The sequence below is a fragment of the Rhinolophus ferrumequinum genome, chromosome X, assembly GCF_004115265.2.
Source record: "Rhinolophus ferrumequinum isolate MPI-CBG mRhiFer1 chromosome X, mRhiFer1_v1.p, whole genome shotgun sequence".
Classification (NCBI taxonomy): Eukaryota; Metazoa; Chordata; class Mammalia; order Chiroptera; family Rhinolophidae; genus Rhinolophus; species Rhinolophus ferrumequinum.
In genome coordinates, this window is record NC_046284.1 from 29,547,065 (window position 1) to 29,560,786 (window position 13,722).

At 38.3% G+C, this 13,722-nt stretch overlaps 1 protein-coding gene across 1 annotated transcript in view; it reads right to left on the reverse strand.

Annotated features, from left to right (window-relative positions):
• Positions 1–5,229, reverse strand: part of PRR32 (proline rich 32) — a 98,388-nt gene extending 93,159 nt beyond the window's left edge. The window contains 3 exon segments of the mRNA XM_033127753.1: positions 3,563–4,018; positions 4,021–4,427; positions 5,210–5,229. Coding sequence (XP_032983644.1) covers positions 3,563–4,018; positions 4,021–4,427; positions 5,210–5,229 — 883 coding nt within the window.
• Positions 5,230–13,722: the final 8,493 nt, after the last annotated feature.

Consider the following 13,722-nt stretch of genomic DNA (forward strand, 5'->3'; position numbering starts at 1 on the left):
CTGCTCTTAACAGTCATTTTAAAGTGTGAGCATCATAATAAATTATAGGAAACAACTAAGCTCAATACACTGCAGTCTGGTTTAGATTATATGCAGTTTTAAAATGCTTAAGTCATCCATCCTTGTCTTAACCTTCTATTTTTAAATTGTTCATATTCAAGAGGAAACAGTATAAAAGGGGAAGATACTGAGCCAAGTATTGTGATAATTCTAGCACCTTTGTTCCTGCTTCGATCAAAAACATGGTTTACCTACATGCCTCTGACATTTTTCTGGCTATAGTTAACATTTGCTGGTCAAGTCTGCTAGCAGTAAAACAAACATCAAGTTTACTCTTCTAAGCCCATGAATTCCATGTTGTATATTCTGGTATGTTGCTTTTTGTTTTGGTTAGATGAGCCTAAGACCCAAAATTGAAGATCCTCTTACTAGTTTTCCAGTTAAGGGTTCATTACTCATTATAGCCTCCACTGCTGGCTATGATACCTGTCTTGAGTATCTACACAAAAAAACCTGAAAAATTTTATCTTTAAAGATAGATGTGCTCTGATGTTTGTTGCAGCTTTATTTACGATGGTCAAGACATGGAAACAACCAAAGTGTCCTTACATAGATGATTGGATAAAGAAGTTGTGGTATATATACACAATGGAATACTATTCTGCCATAAGAAAAGATGAAATAGTGCCATTTAGGACAACATGGATGGACCTTGAGATTATAATGCTAAAGGAAATAAGTCAGACAGAAAAAGTAAAAAACCATATGATTTCACTGATATGTGGTATGTAAAACTGAAAACAACAAAAGAACAAGAAAAACAAACAAACAAACAAAAAGACAAAACTCATAGATACAGACAAATGTTTAGTGGTTACCAGAGGGTAAGGTTGGAGAGGGGTGGCAGATGAGGAGGGTAAAGGGGTTCCAATATATGGTGATGGAAAGATAACTGACTCTGGGTGGTAAACACACAATGTGATACATAGATGATGTATTACATAATTGTATATGTGAAATTTATGTAACTTTGCTAACAGTTGTCACCCCAATAAACTTTAATAATAATAAAAAACAACAACAACACAAAACGTCAAGTTAAATAGCGAGGGTGACATTTAGGCCTTGGAATTTACATTTTCCTTATATAACTTCACTTCATAACAAATGCCAAAGGAGAAATGAGCTTTTGCTCTGTTTTGAAGTGATATGTTCATGGATTAATTTGGCTGATGAGGTTAGCAGTGTTAACTAATCATAAACTTAAACAACATGGCATGCATATCAATTGCAATTGTTTTATGAAAATACCTACAACTAAAGCAAACAAAAGTTTATATAAACTCTGAAGAGATGTTATTTGAAGTCATGTCATTCTGTTAAATTTGAGACTATCCATGATTTTACTGACAACCTTTATATGTCAGTAAATATGAGAATGTATGTGTGTATATATATATATATATATATATATATAAAATGTAAGGGTACCTAATAGGTTTTCTTAAACTATAAATCATTATTTATATTGGGCTACTTACCTCTGAATGTGACTTATTACTAACACACAATTTAAAAAAATGTTTATGGATAATTTACTTTTTAGTTAAGGCAGTAAACACTGTCTTCAATACATTTTATGTAAAGTATATTGCTAATAGCATTGAGCACCAATGAGGATTAACACAACGTATAAGTATTTTATACCGAAAATAAGTATAAATATGTCCTCTGGGGAAAATAATAGATTAGTTGTTTTGTGGATAAAGTGTGATTAATAAAGCCAGCAGCTCCACCTCAGAAAATGACGATTCAGTTAGAGGAGTGAAAAGGCAAAATTAGAAAATGATCAGTGTACCTCACTAGGGGAGAAAAAGATTGGAGTTAAAAAAAAAAAAAATCATGGTCTGGTATGTTTCAGAACTTGAAGAAAAAGATGTTCTTTTGTGAGCCTAATTCATTGCATACCCACTTCACTAATAAAGTTAACATCTGGCTCAAAAGATATTTTTGATGACTATAGGTCGGCTGAAAATTCAGTAAGTGTTTGGTACGGTAAGAAGCTATCTCATAGTGAGCAGCTGTCAAATGATTTGTTGAATACTTCTGCTCAACCCACCAAGGTGAATTGATGGAATTGTGCCAGGTTCAGGAGATACAGAGTGAGGAGAATTTTAGCAAGCTCCTCTTATCCTTGCACTACCACCTGTAAATTTAGAACAATCTATTATGAAACAAATGGAGAATAAGAAAGTTCCTGGTTCCATGTGTCCTTTTTGCCAGAGCAGCAAAGAATCGATTATAGGTGCTAGAAGCACATTAATGGTTTGTGGGCTAGGTACCTTTTGGACCTACCAGTTTCTTCAGCCTTTAACCAACTACTTACACCATCACCATCATTATCTCTGGGCATGAAAAATGCTCATTTGAAGAATTGTCCTCTAAACATATTTCTAATCTAGTGGTTGTTCATATACAATGACAATATGTTTTAGGGTCATTATTTTAATTAAGTTATGCAGCAGTCAGAAAGGCCATCCCTCCACCCTGCATGCTGTGGCCATATCTTTGTCACTTGAATTTGAAAAAGCTCCCATCCGGGAATTTTGCTACTCTCAGAACCATCATTTTAATAGGGTATAGTTATGAAAAGTACAAACACAGCAGTATTGTAGAAAATATTTCCACATGAGTGAAATATTTTCATTTGCATTTAAAAGTTCTGAGTATATAGTAGCTCTTTGTTCAGAGAAGGGGTGAAGGGATCAGTGCTATTCCACCTTGTTCCTAGACTTTTTTAAGCCAGCCCTATATATACCATGTACTTAGCAAACGTAAAATGTTGAGAGGCAAACACTAGTTTATGTTTCAAGCAATGACCTACAACTCTCCCATCTCCTCTGCCCCTTTCCTTTCCCGACCTTTCAGCCTGGTTCTTCCTCTGACTTTAAATATTGGCTCTGTTACTCTCACCTAAGCCTCATCTGGCTACTGTTACTGTTTGTGCATTTTTCTTTATTATCTGTTCTTTGGTCTACCTTTATGGACCTTATTTTAATTCACCCATCCTGCTCTGAGCAACCCCCCATAACCTTAGGTAGATAGGAATTTGCCATCCTAGACTTGGCCAAGTCTAGAAAGATCCCTATGGCGCCTCCACATAGTCACACAGCTGTAAACCTGTGATAGGAATTCAACTAAACTACTTAGAAAACTCTGGTACATTACTGCTTTAATTTCTTTAAAGATAGAAAACAAAATCCAAGGTTTAGTCTCCCAGATTATCATTTAAAAAATGATTCACAATATTTCAAACTTTAGAATCTTTATTGAATGTCCAAGTATGTGAGGCACATTTCAAATATATATATATATATATATATATATATATATATATATATATATATATATATATATATGAAAGAAAGAAAGACAGGAAGGAAGGAAGGAAGGAAGGAAGGAAGGAAGGAAGGAAGGAAGGAAGGAAGGAAGGAAGGAAGGAAGGAAGAATGTTCACCTCTGTCCCCAACATTTTTGTTTTGTTTCTCCTTTCCTTTTTTGCCATCAGATTTTCTTTCTCTTTGAGGATGCAGGAACTGGCATGACCCAGTAAGGCAAATTGGCAAAATAGAAAGGAGTAGAAGACTGAATATCGGGGGAGGAGCAAAAGCAATAGGCATAGTGAGAAATGGATTGAAACTCAGAAGTCGAGGAGGTATGAAGCAATGAGCAGTAGCACAGGAAGGCAAACCTGAAGTACTGGAAGCCAAGTATATAAGCCTTGGCCAGTTCTCCACAGGGTGCCAGGGACCTCCTAGTGGGAAAGAAACATGAGCCAGCCTTTCATTACCAGCCATTCTGGTATTTCCTGGTAGCAGCTCTATCATTATCGCGGTTCTAATGGTGGGGATATGTGGAGGACCTCTTACTTTTGGAAATAATCCTTGACATCGTGGCAAAGCCACATATAACCTTGCATTATTTCCACCTCTTTCAGTGCCCCCATTACTGACGCTTTTCCCCCTACCATCAATGCAGGAGGGCTTTCAGAGAATTCTTGGGACACATTAATAGAACGGTATCCAATCTGCCTCCTGCCTGCCAAGCCCTCAGAGCTACTTACTTTCACTTTTACTAGGGACTCTTCCTCAAGAGCAAGTGGTGATCTATCGGGTTGTTTGAGAGCTCTGGCACTGTAGACAGGAATGCAGGATCCTATTCTCTCTCAGGGGTGCTCCAGTTGCTCTTTTGCCAGATCAGTCAGCACATTGAAGGGAGGTCACAACAGCACAGGAGAGGGGCCCCAGAACCCCACATCATCCTTCAGCGTGGAACTCAGATGCTGGAGGTGTGCATTGAGGCATGCCTCCCAGATCCTATTTTCATCTGCAGCTACTGCTATGGGTGAAGGGGCGACCCCTCCAAGGCTTGCAAAAATAGATATAAATAAGTTACTAAAAATGGAAATGCAGCAACCAGAAAATATCTGAAATGTATTATTGATGGAACTTGATGGAATACACCAGGGGAAAGGGAGAACCTTATCTCTTCCCATGTGTAGTGAGCAAAGACTTCTTCAGTCCACTTGCCTCTTATAAGGCGACTTCTTTGGTACCAGGCTGTGATTTTCCTTCTTGGCTTACCAGTGGCTCCACCCCATTCCCCATTTACCCACCTCCTCAAGGCAGCAAGGAAACCTAGAAGACCCAGATATCTTCCTTAAAGGTCACAGTGTACAGACATACCATAAAAAAAACCAGCTCTATGTCTTGTGAGGGAAAACTTTTTTTTTTTTTTTTTTTTTTTTTTTTTTTTTTTTTTTAACAGAAGGGGAGATGAGCTTAGTTATGTTAAACAATCTGGTTTACTTCTCTTAATGAAGCATCATTCAACATTGACACCGAATTTTGTTAAATGCTTTCTTTCATACAATCCTTACCACAACCTAGAGTACAAATTCCCTCCTATTTAAACCCCAGTATTTAAACTAAGGATTTGCAACTTCTATTTCAAAATTACATTTAAAACTCGCCATCCTTAAATACAGTATTCTTAGTACTTGAGTTTATATCCTTCATATTTTTGTCTGGGACCCTCTCTTGCACCCCCCTTCAACCAACTCACTTATCCTTGTTCTGATTACACCAACAAACGATTCAAATTGTCTTTTGCTTTCAAAATTAAACAGTTGTATTCAGTTTGCACTCACACATTTTCAATGTAAGCCATAGAGAAATTTGATCAGGAAAGTCTTTGTGAGATGATGGAGAAAATCAGCTGAACATCCACACAGGCCAACTCAGTCTGGAGCAATGACTTCTTCTTCTGCCCAAGAGCAACTTGGCAACTGGAATGAAGCCAGGGACCAACTGCTTTTTTTCTAGATTTGGGGTTATTTTTCTTAGGTGGCCGGTTGCTCAAGAAGAGATGAAGAAAAAGAATAGAGAGGGAGAGGTAATAAACCTGTGACACTCCTTTAAAGCTAAATGTAGGATTCCTTTTTGCACAGTAGTACATAGATGGTAAAGCCATTCAGTACATTAAAACTTTTTTATTTTTTTTTTATTGGAGTGACAATTTTTAGTAAAATTACATATATTTCAGGTGTACAATTCTGTATTACATCATCTATAAATCCCATTGTGTGTTCACCACCCAGAGACAGTTGTCCTTCCCTCACCATATATTTGATCCCCCTAACCCTCATCTCCCACCTCCCACTCCCCTTAACCTCTGGTAACCACTAAACTATTGTCTGTGTCTATGACTTTTGGTTTTTCATTTGTTTGTCTTCTTCTTTCGCTGTTTTTGGTTTATGTACCACATATCAGTGAAAACATATGGTTTTCTGTTTTTTCTGTCTGACTTGTTTTGCTTAGCATTATACTCTCAAGATCCATCCATGTTCCTATATGATCCATCATGTCACAAATGTTCCTATATCATCTTTTCTTACCGCCGAATAATATTCCATTGTGTATACATACCACAACTTCTTTATCTATTCATCTATCGAAGGACATTTTGGTTGTTTCCATGTCTTGGCCACCGTAAATAAAGCTACAATGAACATTGGAGCACACTTGTCTTTATGTGTAGATGTTTTCAGATTTTTTTGGTAGATACGCAGGAGAGGGTTTGCTGAGTCATATGGTAATTCTATTCGTAATTTTTTGAGGAACCTCGACACTGCCTTCCATAACGACTGCACCAGTCTGCATTCCCACCAACAGTGTACGAGGGTTCCTTTTTCTCCACAGCCTCTCCAACACTTGTTACTATTTGTCTTGTTGATGATAGCCATTCTGACTGGGGTGAGGTGATATCTCATTGTGGTTTTTATTTGCATTTCTCTGATCATTAGTGATGTTGAGCATTTTTTCATAAGTCTATTTGCAATTTGTATGTCCTCTTTGGAGAAATGTCTCTTCAGGTCCTCTGCCCATTTTTCAATTGGGTTGTTGTTTTTGTTGTTGTTGAGTTGCATGAGTTCCTTGTATATTTTGGATATTAGCCCCTTATTGGAGGCACTGTTTGCAAAAATCTTCTCCATTCAGTTGGTTGCCTCTCTATTTTGTCGATGGTTTCTTTTGCTGTGCAGAAGCTTTTAAGTTTCATATAGTCCCATTCATTTATTTTAGCTTTTACTTCCATTGTCTTTGGAGTCAAATTCATAAAATGCTCTTTGAACCCAAGGTCCATAAGATTAGTACCTACGTTTTCTTCTATGCAGTTTATTGTGTCAGGTTTTATGCTTAAGTCTTTGATCCATTTTGAATTAATTTTGGTACATGGTGACAGATAGCAGACCAGTTTCATTCTTTTGCACGTGGCTTTCCAATACTCCCAGCACCATTTATTGAAGAAGCTGTCATTCCTCCATGGTATGTTTTAAGCTTCTTTGTCAAAAATTATCTGTCCATATTTATGTGGTTTTATTTCTGGGTTCTCAATTCTATTCCATTGGTCTACGTGTCTGTTTTTCTGGCAATATCATGCTCTTTAGATTATTGTAGCCCTGTAGTACAAGCTAAAGTCAGGGAGTGTGATACCTCCAGTATTGTACTTTTTTCTTAAGATTGCTTTGGCTATTCGGGGTCTTTTGTGGTTCCAAACAAATCTGATGATTTTTTGTTCTATTTCTTTAAAAAATGCCATTGGGATTTTGATGGGGGTTGCATTAAATCTGTATATTGCTTTGGGTAATATAGCCATTTTAACTATGTTGATTCTTCCAATCCATGAGCACGGAATGTCTTTCCATTTCTTTGTGTGTTCTTCAATTTCTTTCAAAAATGTCTTACAGTTTTCAGCATATAGGTCCTTCACATCCTTGGTTAAGTTTATTCCTAGGTATTTTATTCTTTTTGCTGCAATTGCAAAAGGAATTGTTATGTGTATTTTTTTTTCTGAGATTTCATTGTTAGTACATAGGAATGCAATGGACTTTTGTGCGTTGATTTTGTTGCCAGCAACTTTACAGTATTCGTTGATTGTTTCTAATAGCTTTTTGGTGGAGTCTTTAGGGTTTTCTATATATAGCATCAAGTCATCTGCAAAGACTGATAATTTAACTTCTTCATTCCCAATGTGGATGCCTTTTACGCCTTTCTCTTGCCTGATTGCTCTGGCAAGGACTTCCAACACTATGTTGAAAAGGAGAGGTGATAGGGGACAGCCCTGTCGTGTTCCTGAACGTAGAGCAAAGGGCTTCAGTTTTTCACCATTAATTATGAGATTAGCTGAGGGTTTGTCATATATGGCCTTTATTATGTTAAGGTATTTTCCTTCTATATCTATTTTATTAAGTATTTTAATCATAAATGGATTTTGTATCTTGTCAAATGCTTTTTCTGCATCAATTAATATAATCATATGATTTTTGTCCTTTATTCTCTTTATGTGATGTATCACATTGATGGATTTGCGTATGTTGAACCATCCTTGTGCCCCAGGGATGAACCCCACTTGGTCGTGATGAATGATCTTTTTAATGCATTGCTGTATTTGATTTGCAAGAATCTTGTTTAGGATTTTTGCAATGGTATTCATCAGAGATATTGGTCTGTAGTTTTCTTTTTTTGTGTTGTCCTTACCAGGTTTTGGTATCAGGGTAATGTTGGCCTCATAAAATGAGTTAGGGACTATTGTCTCTTCTTCAATTTTTTGGAAGAGTTTGAGAAGGATTGGTATTAGATCCTATTTGAAGGTTTGGTAGAATTCACTAGTGAACACATCTCGTCCCGGACTTTTGCTTTTGGGAAGGTTTTGGATGACTGATTCAATTTCATTACTGGTGATCTGTCTGTTTAGATTTTCCAGTTCTTCGTGGTTCAGTCTTGGAAGTGTATATGTTTCCAAGAACTTGTCCATTTCTTCTAGGTTATTGAATTTGGTGGCATATAGTGCTTCATAGTATTCTTGGATGATCCTTTGTATTTCGGTTGTGTCCATAATAACTTCCCCTTTTTCATTTCTGATTTTGTTAATTAGTGTCTTCTCTCTTTTTATCTTAGTGAGTCTAGCCAAGGGTTTGTCAATTTTATTAATCTTTTCAAGGAACCAGCTCTTTGTCACCTTAATTTTTTCTATTGTCTTTTTGTTCTCTATATCATTTAGTTCTGCTCTGATTTTTGTTATTTCCTTTCTTCTGCTGACTTTGGGTTTCACTTGTTCTTCTTTTTGTAGTTCTCTAAGGTGTAACTTGAGGTTATTTATATGGGGTTTTTCTTGTTTCTTGAGATAGGGCTGTAATGATATAAATTTCCCTCTTAAAACTGCTTTTGCTGCATCCCCAAAATTTTGTAAGCATGTATTTTCATTGTCATTTGTTTCTATGTATCTTTTGATCTCTCCTCTAATTTCTTCTTTGACCCAGTCGTTCTTTAACTGTATGTTGTTTAATCTCCATGTATTTGTGTTGTTTCCTGCTTTCTTTTTGCAGTTGATATCCAATTTCAAAGCCTTGTGATCAGAGAATATGCTTGGTGTGATTTGAATCTTGTTAAATTTGCTGAGGCTGATTTCATGTCCCAATATATGTTCTATCCTTGAATATGTTCCATGTACACTAGAAAAGAATGTATAGTCTGATGTTTTAGGATGAAGTGCTCTATATATGTCAATTATGTCCATTTCATCTAATGTGTCATTTAGGGCTGCTATTTCGTTATTTATTTTCTGTTTGGATGATCTATCCATAGCTGTCAGTGATTTATTTAGGTCCCCTATTATAATTGTGTTTTGGTCAATTTCTCCCTTTAGTTCTGTTAGTAGTTGCTTGGTATATTTCGGTACTCCCTGATTGGATGCATAAATATTGATGAGTGCTATGTCTTCTTGTAATATACTCCCCATTACCATCATGAAATGTTCATCTTTGTATCTTGTTATCTTTTTCACCCTGAAGTCTGTTTCATCTGATATCATTATGGCTATACCTGATTTTCCCTGGATATCATTTGCTTGGAGTGTCAATATCCTCCCTTTCAGTTTGAGTCTATGCTAGTACTTGTAGCTGAGATGTGTCTTTGGAGACAGCATATGGTTGGGTTTAGGTTTTTGATTCAATCAGCTGCTCTGTGACTTTTTATTAGTGAGTTCAGTCCATTTACATTTAATGTGATTATTGATATGTGAGGATTTCCTGTCATTCTATCTTTAGTTTTCTGGTAAGTTTGTGTCTCCATTGTTTCTTTGCCTTTTTGTTGTTGTCTGTTAGTTCTGTGTGGTGGTATTCTATGATGTTTCCCTCTATTTCTTCTATTATTACAGTATATATTTCAGTTCTGGATTTTTCTTGAGTGGTTATCCTTAAGTTTAAGTAAAAGGAAGTTTGATATTTAGAGTATTCCATTTTCTTTAGCACGCTTACTTTCTCTATTCCCATAGTCCGGTTCAGGCCTTTACTCCCCCCTTTTTATATTTTGGTTGCCACAAATTGTTCCTGTTGATGGTGGTCAAATAGCCTCCTATAGTATTTCTTGTAGTGCAGGTTTTGTATTAGAAAATTCCCTCAGTTTCTCTATGTCTGGAAAGGTCTTTATTTCTCCTTCCTATCTAAAGGATATCTTTGCTGGATACATTATTCTTGGCTCATAAGTTCTCTCTTTCAATAGTTTGAATATTTGGTTCCACTCCCTCCTGGCTTGTAGAGTTTCTGCTTAAAAAACCTGATGATAATCTAATGGGCTTTCCTTTGTAGGTTACAGTCTTCTTTTCCCTAGCTGTCTTTAGGATTCTTTCTTTGTCTTTGACTTTAGACAGCTTCAATACAATATGCCTTGGAGAAGGCCTGTTGGGATTGAGGTAATTAGGTGTTCTATTCGCTTCTTGGATTCGAGGATCCAGTTCTGTCCACAAGTTTGCGAAGTTCTCATCAACACTTTGAATATATTCTCTCTTCCCTTCTCTCTTTCTTCTCCTTCCGGTATGCCCATTATTCTTATATTGCTCTTTCTGATGGAGCCAGAAATTTCTTGTAGCGTTCTTTCATTTCTTTTCAGTCTCAAGTCTCTTTCTTCTTCCATCTGTGTCATTTCCAGGTTTCTATGTTTGATGTCACTGATTCTTTCTTCCATCTGGTCAACTCTACTATCTAAGCTGGTTATTTAATTATTCATTTCTTCTATTTAGTTCTTAATCTCCAGAAATTCTATTTGGTTCTGTTTTAAAATTTCAATCTCTTTTGTAAAATGCTCATGTTGTTCTTTATTGTGTTTCTTAGTTCATTAAACTGCCTTTCTGTGTTTTCTTACATCTCCTTGAGTTTTTTCAGAACTGCAATCTTGAATTCTCTGTCATTTCAGTCACATATTTCCTTATCTTTAAGTTCCTTTTCAGGATACTTTTCAATTTCTTTCTGAGCTGTCTTGTTGCCTTGGTTATTCATGGCAATTACTGATTTATTATTTCTCTTCCTAGACATCTACAGGAGTGGCTTCTGCAACAGGTTAATAGGGAGAGGTCTTTCTTTTGTTTTCCAGTACTTGTTGGTAGAATGTTTTATTTTCTCTAAGAGTGCAGCCTTTTATTTCTCTCACACTGTAGTGCTATGTTTTCTCTGCACTATTCCATCTTCTCACACAATGGGAGATTCCCTGGGAGACGGGCTTCTCCTCTGTTAATAGTTCGCTTGGGTCACAGGGCGCAGTGTCCCTGTGTATATGGGGAGAGCTTTTGAAGTTCCAAAGCTCTTCCTGCAGCAGATTCAGAGCCCTTATGTTTCAACAGATTTTTACTCCCGCAGGGATCCACCCAGATCGGTGGGGCCAGGGGTGGGGTGAGTTCTGAGAGGTGGCCCAGAGCAATGGCGGCGACCACCACCACAGCCCGTTCTGCTTCCACAGCTCTTTCCCCTTTTCCGGAAGTAGTTAGGCTGCAAATCTGTGTCAGCGGTCCACAGTTCTCAGAACAGCAAATACTCTGCTCCTCTGATCCAACACCGCTAGTGCTCCCCCCCAGCACCTGGCAGGTGGGGGTGGGGCGAGCTCTGGGAGGGCAGGGAGGGGCCGGCCAGTCTCAGTGCTCAAGGCTTCCGTTCTCTGCTCGACAGTGTGGGCCCAAACCATCGCTTTCAGCCCTCCTTCCCCAGTTCCCACTCCGAGGTCTCCGCCGCGAGCGTTGGGCTCAGCCGTGCCACATGCTGCCCCCTCAGCCCTGTGGGCCACAAGCGGAGCCCCAGTAGTCCGAATTCCTCCTTCTCCTGCAGCTGCGGCAGTTCTGGGATGCAGGGAGCTCAGAGCACCGAGCCAGGTCCGCATCCTGTGCCTGCCCGCGCTGCTCTGTTCCTGCACCTCTCGCCTCCTCCCTCCCCCGCTCATGGACTCGCCCACCCTTCGGTGAATTCAGTAGTGGGCCTCCCTGTCCTGCCTTTCTGCTGTGCAGGGAGTCCTTTTTGGAGTTATTGTTGTTCTATTAGTTATAAATTCCAGGGGAGCCCCACAGAGGCTCACCTCATGCCGCCATTTTGATGACGTCTGCACATTAACCCTTTTGCAAGCCTGTTTGAAACACAAATCATTTCAAGAACATTTTAGAAGAATTACGAAGACATCGTCCTTTATTAAGACTTATTTCTGAAGTTTTAGTTAGGGAAGGTATTTTTCAAGTCTCTTCCTTGTGTTTGAAAATAAAACAACAACTGATCAATGTTCCATGCTTACTCTTCTAATTTAAATGTCCAGGTTTGATGATGTGTATTATTAACTTAGTTCAATTGCTTTTGAAACTGAGTCTCTCTCTTGTGAAAATAAAACAAAGTAGCATTATAAAAAAAAATCCATCTAAGAATCATACTGGCTTTTATTTTTAACTCTTCAATTTGCAGTTCTTTCCTTCATCCTACCTTCTAGTTTATTAAATGTGTGTATTACATATACAGATATAATAAGTATGTATTTATATAAACATACAGGAATATATATATATGTGTGTGTGCATGTATATATGTGTGTGTATATATATATATATATATATATATATATATATATATATATATATGTATATGTCTGTATATATATTGTACTAGAGCTCTGAAAATGTCTCTGCAAGTGGGAGGAGGGAATAAATGGCATAACGGGTATCAAATATACAATTATTAGCTCACATTTTGCCTTGTAAGTTTTTTGCATAAGGCACTTTGCTATTCCAGCCAAAATTTTATTCCCTTCTCCCCCTTTAAGCAAGAATACTTCCCCAGATTTTGTTTTCTGCCATTGATCTACAGATTAATTGCTCTGAAATTAGAAAGGCCATATCCTCACCCAAGATTACTAATTTTGCTCTAGGATAAAACCATAAAATTAGCCCACTTCTTTAAATTTATCTATGATTCGTGTTGCGAAGACTAGACCTTAAAGGCCTTAATATCTTTCTCTATTCCAATAAGCTGTTATATTTCAGAATATGCTGTTATATTTCATATATATATATATGTGTGTGTGTGTGTGTGTGTGTGTGTGTCAATTTATACATATGTGGAGTGTGTGTGTATGCACTCGTGTATGTGTGCAACGGATAAGTATAAGATGTGTCATGCAGGGTGTCACACAGGGTCTCAGCTCCCCCTCCCCACATAAGAATGCAGGATATGGTGAGGCCAAAAAGGAACACCCTCAGAACCATAGATAGGGGAGTCATACCACTATATTCTCGCTGGTGGCTGGGCGAGACACGCAAAGTAGGATCCACATGATCCACAATCTGCCATCTGCTTTTCTTCCTGCCAACCAGTCAACCAACCAAAACAGTCGTGGCAGTTACATCAGCAGCCAAGTGGCCAATTGGCTTCAGCCAACGGCCAACTACCACCCAAGCCAGCACCCCCCACACACTAGACCAAGAGCCTGGAAACTGCTCTTCTGGCTCTGTCCCCACACTCCACCCCTCCAGGGTCTTGCCTCACAACCTACGTGACAAGCAGCTTCCGCGAGGGGCCCTGTGTCAGGAACCCAGCTCACGAAAAAGAAAAAAAAAGGTCCCAGTCCAATTCAAGTAATGTCCTAGGGGCTGTTCCTCGATGTCCACCTAGTTTCAGGGCATAGCCAGAGCTCCCAGGGCACCACCAGTCCTTCTGGACATAGCCAGACTTCCTGGACACAGCCAGGGATCTCAGGATACCACCAGGCTTTCTGGGCAAAGCCAGACTTCCTGGGCATAGCCAGGGTTTTTCATAAACAAGAGTGTGGTCTGTGCCAGTATCAACTAGGGCCAAAACCCTCT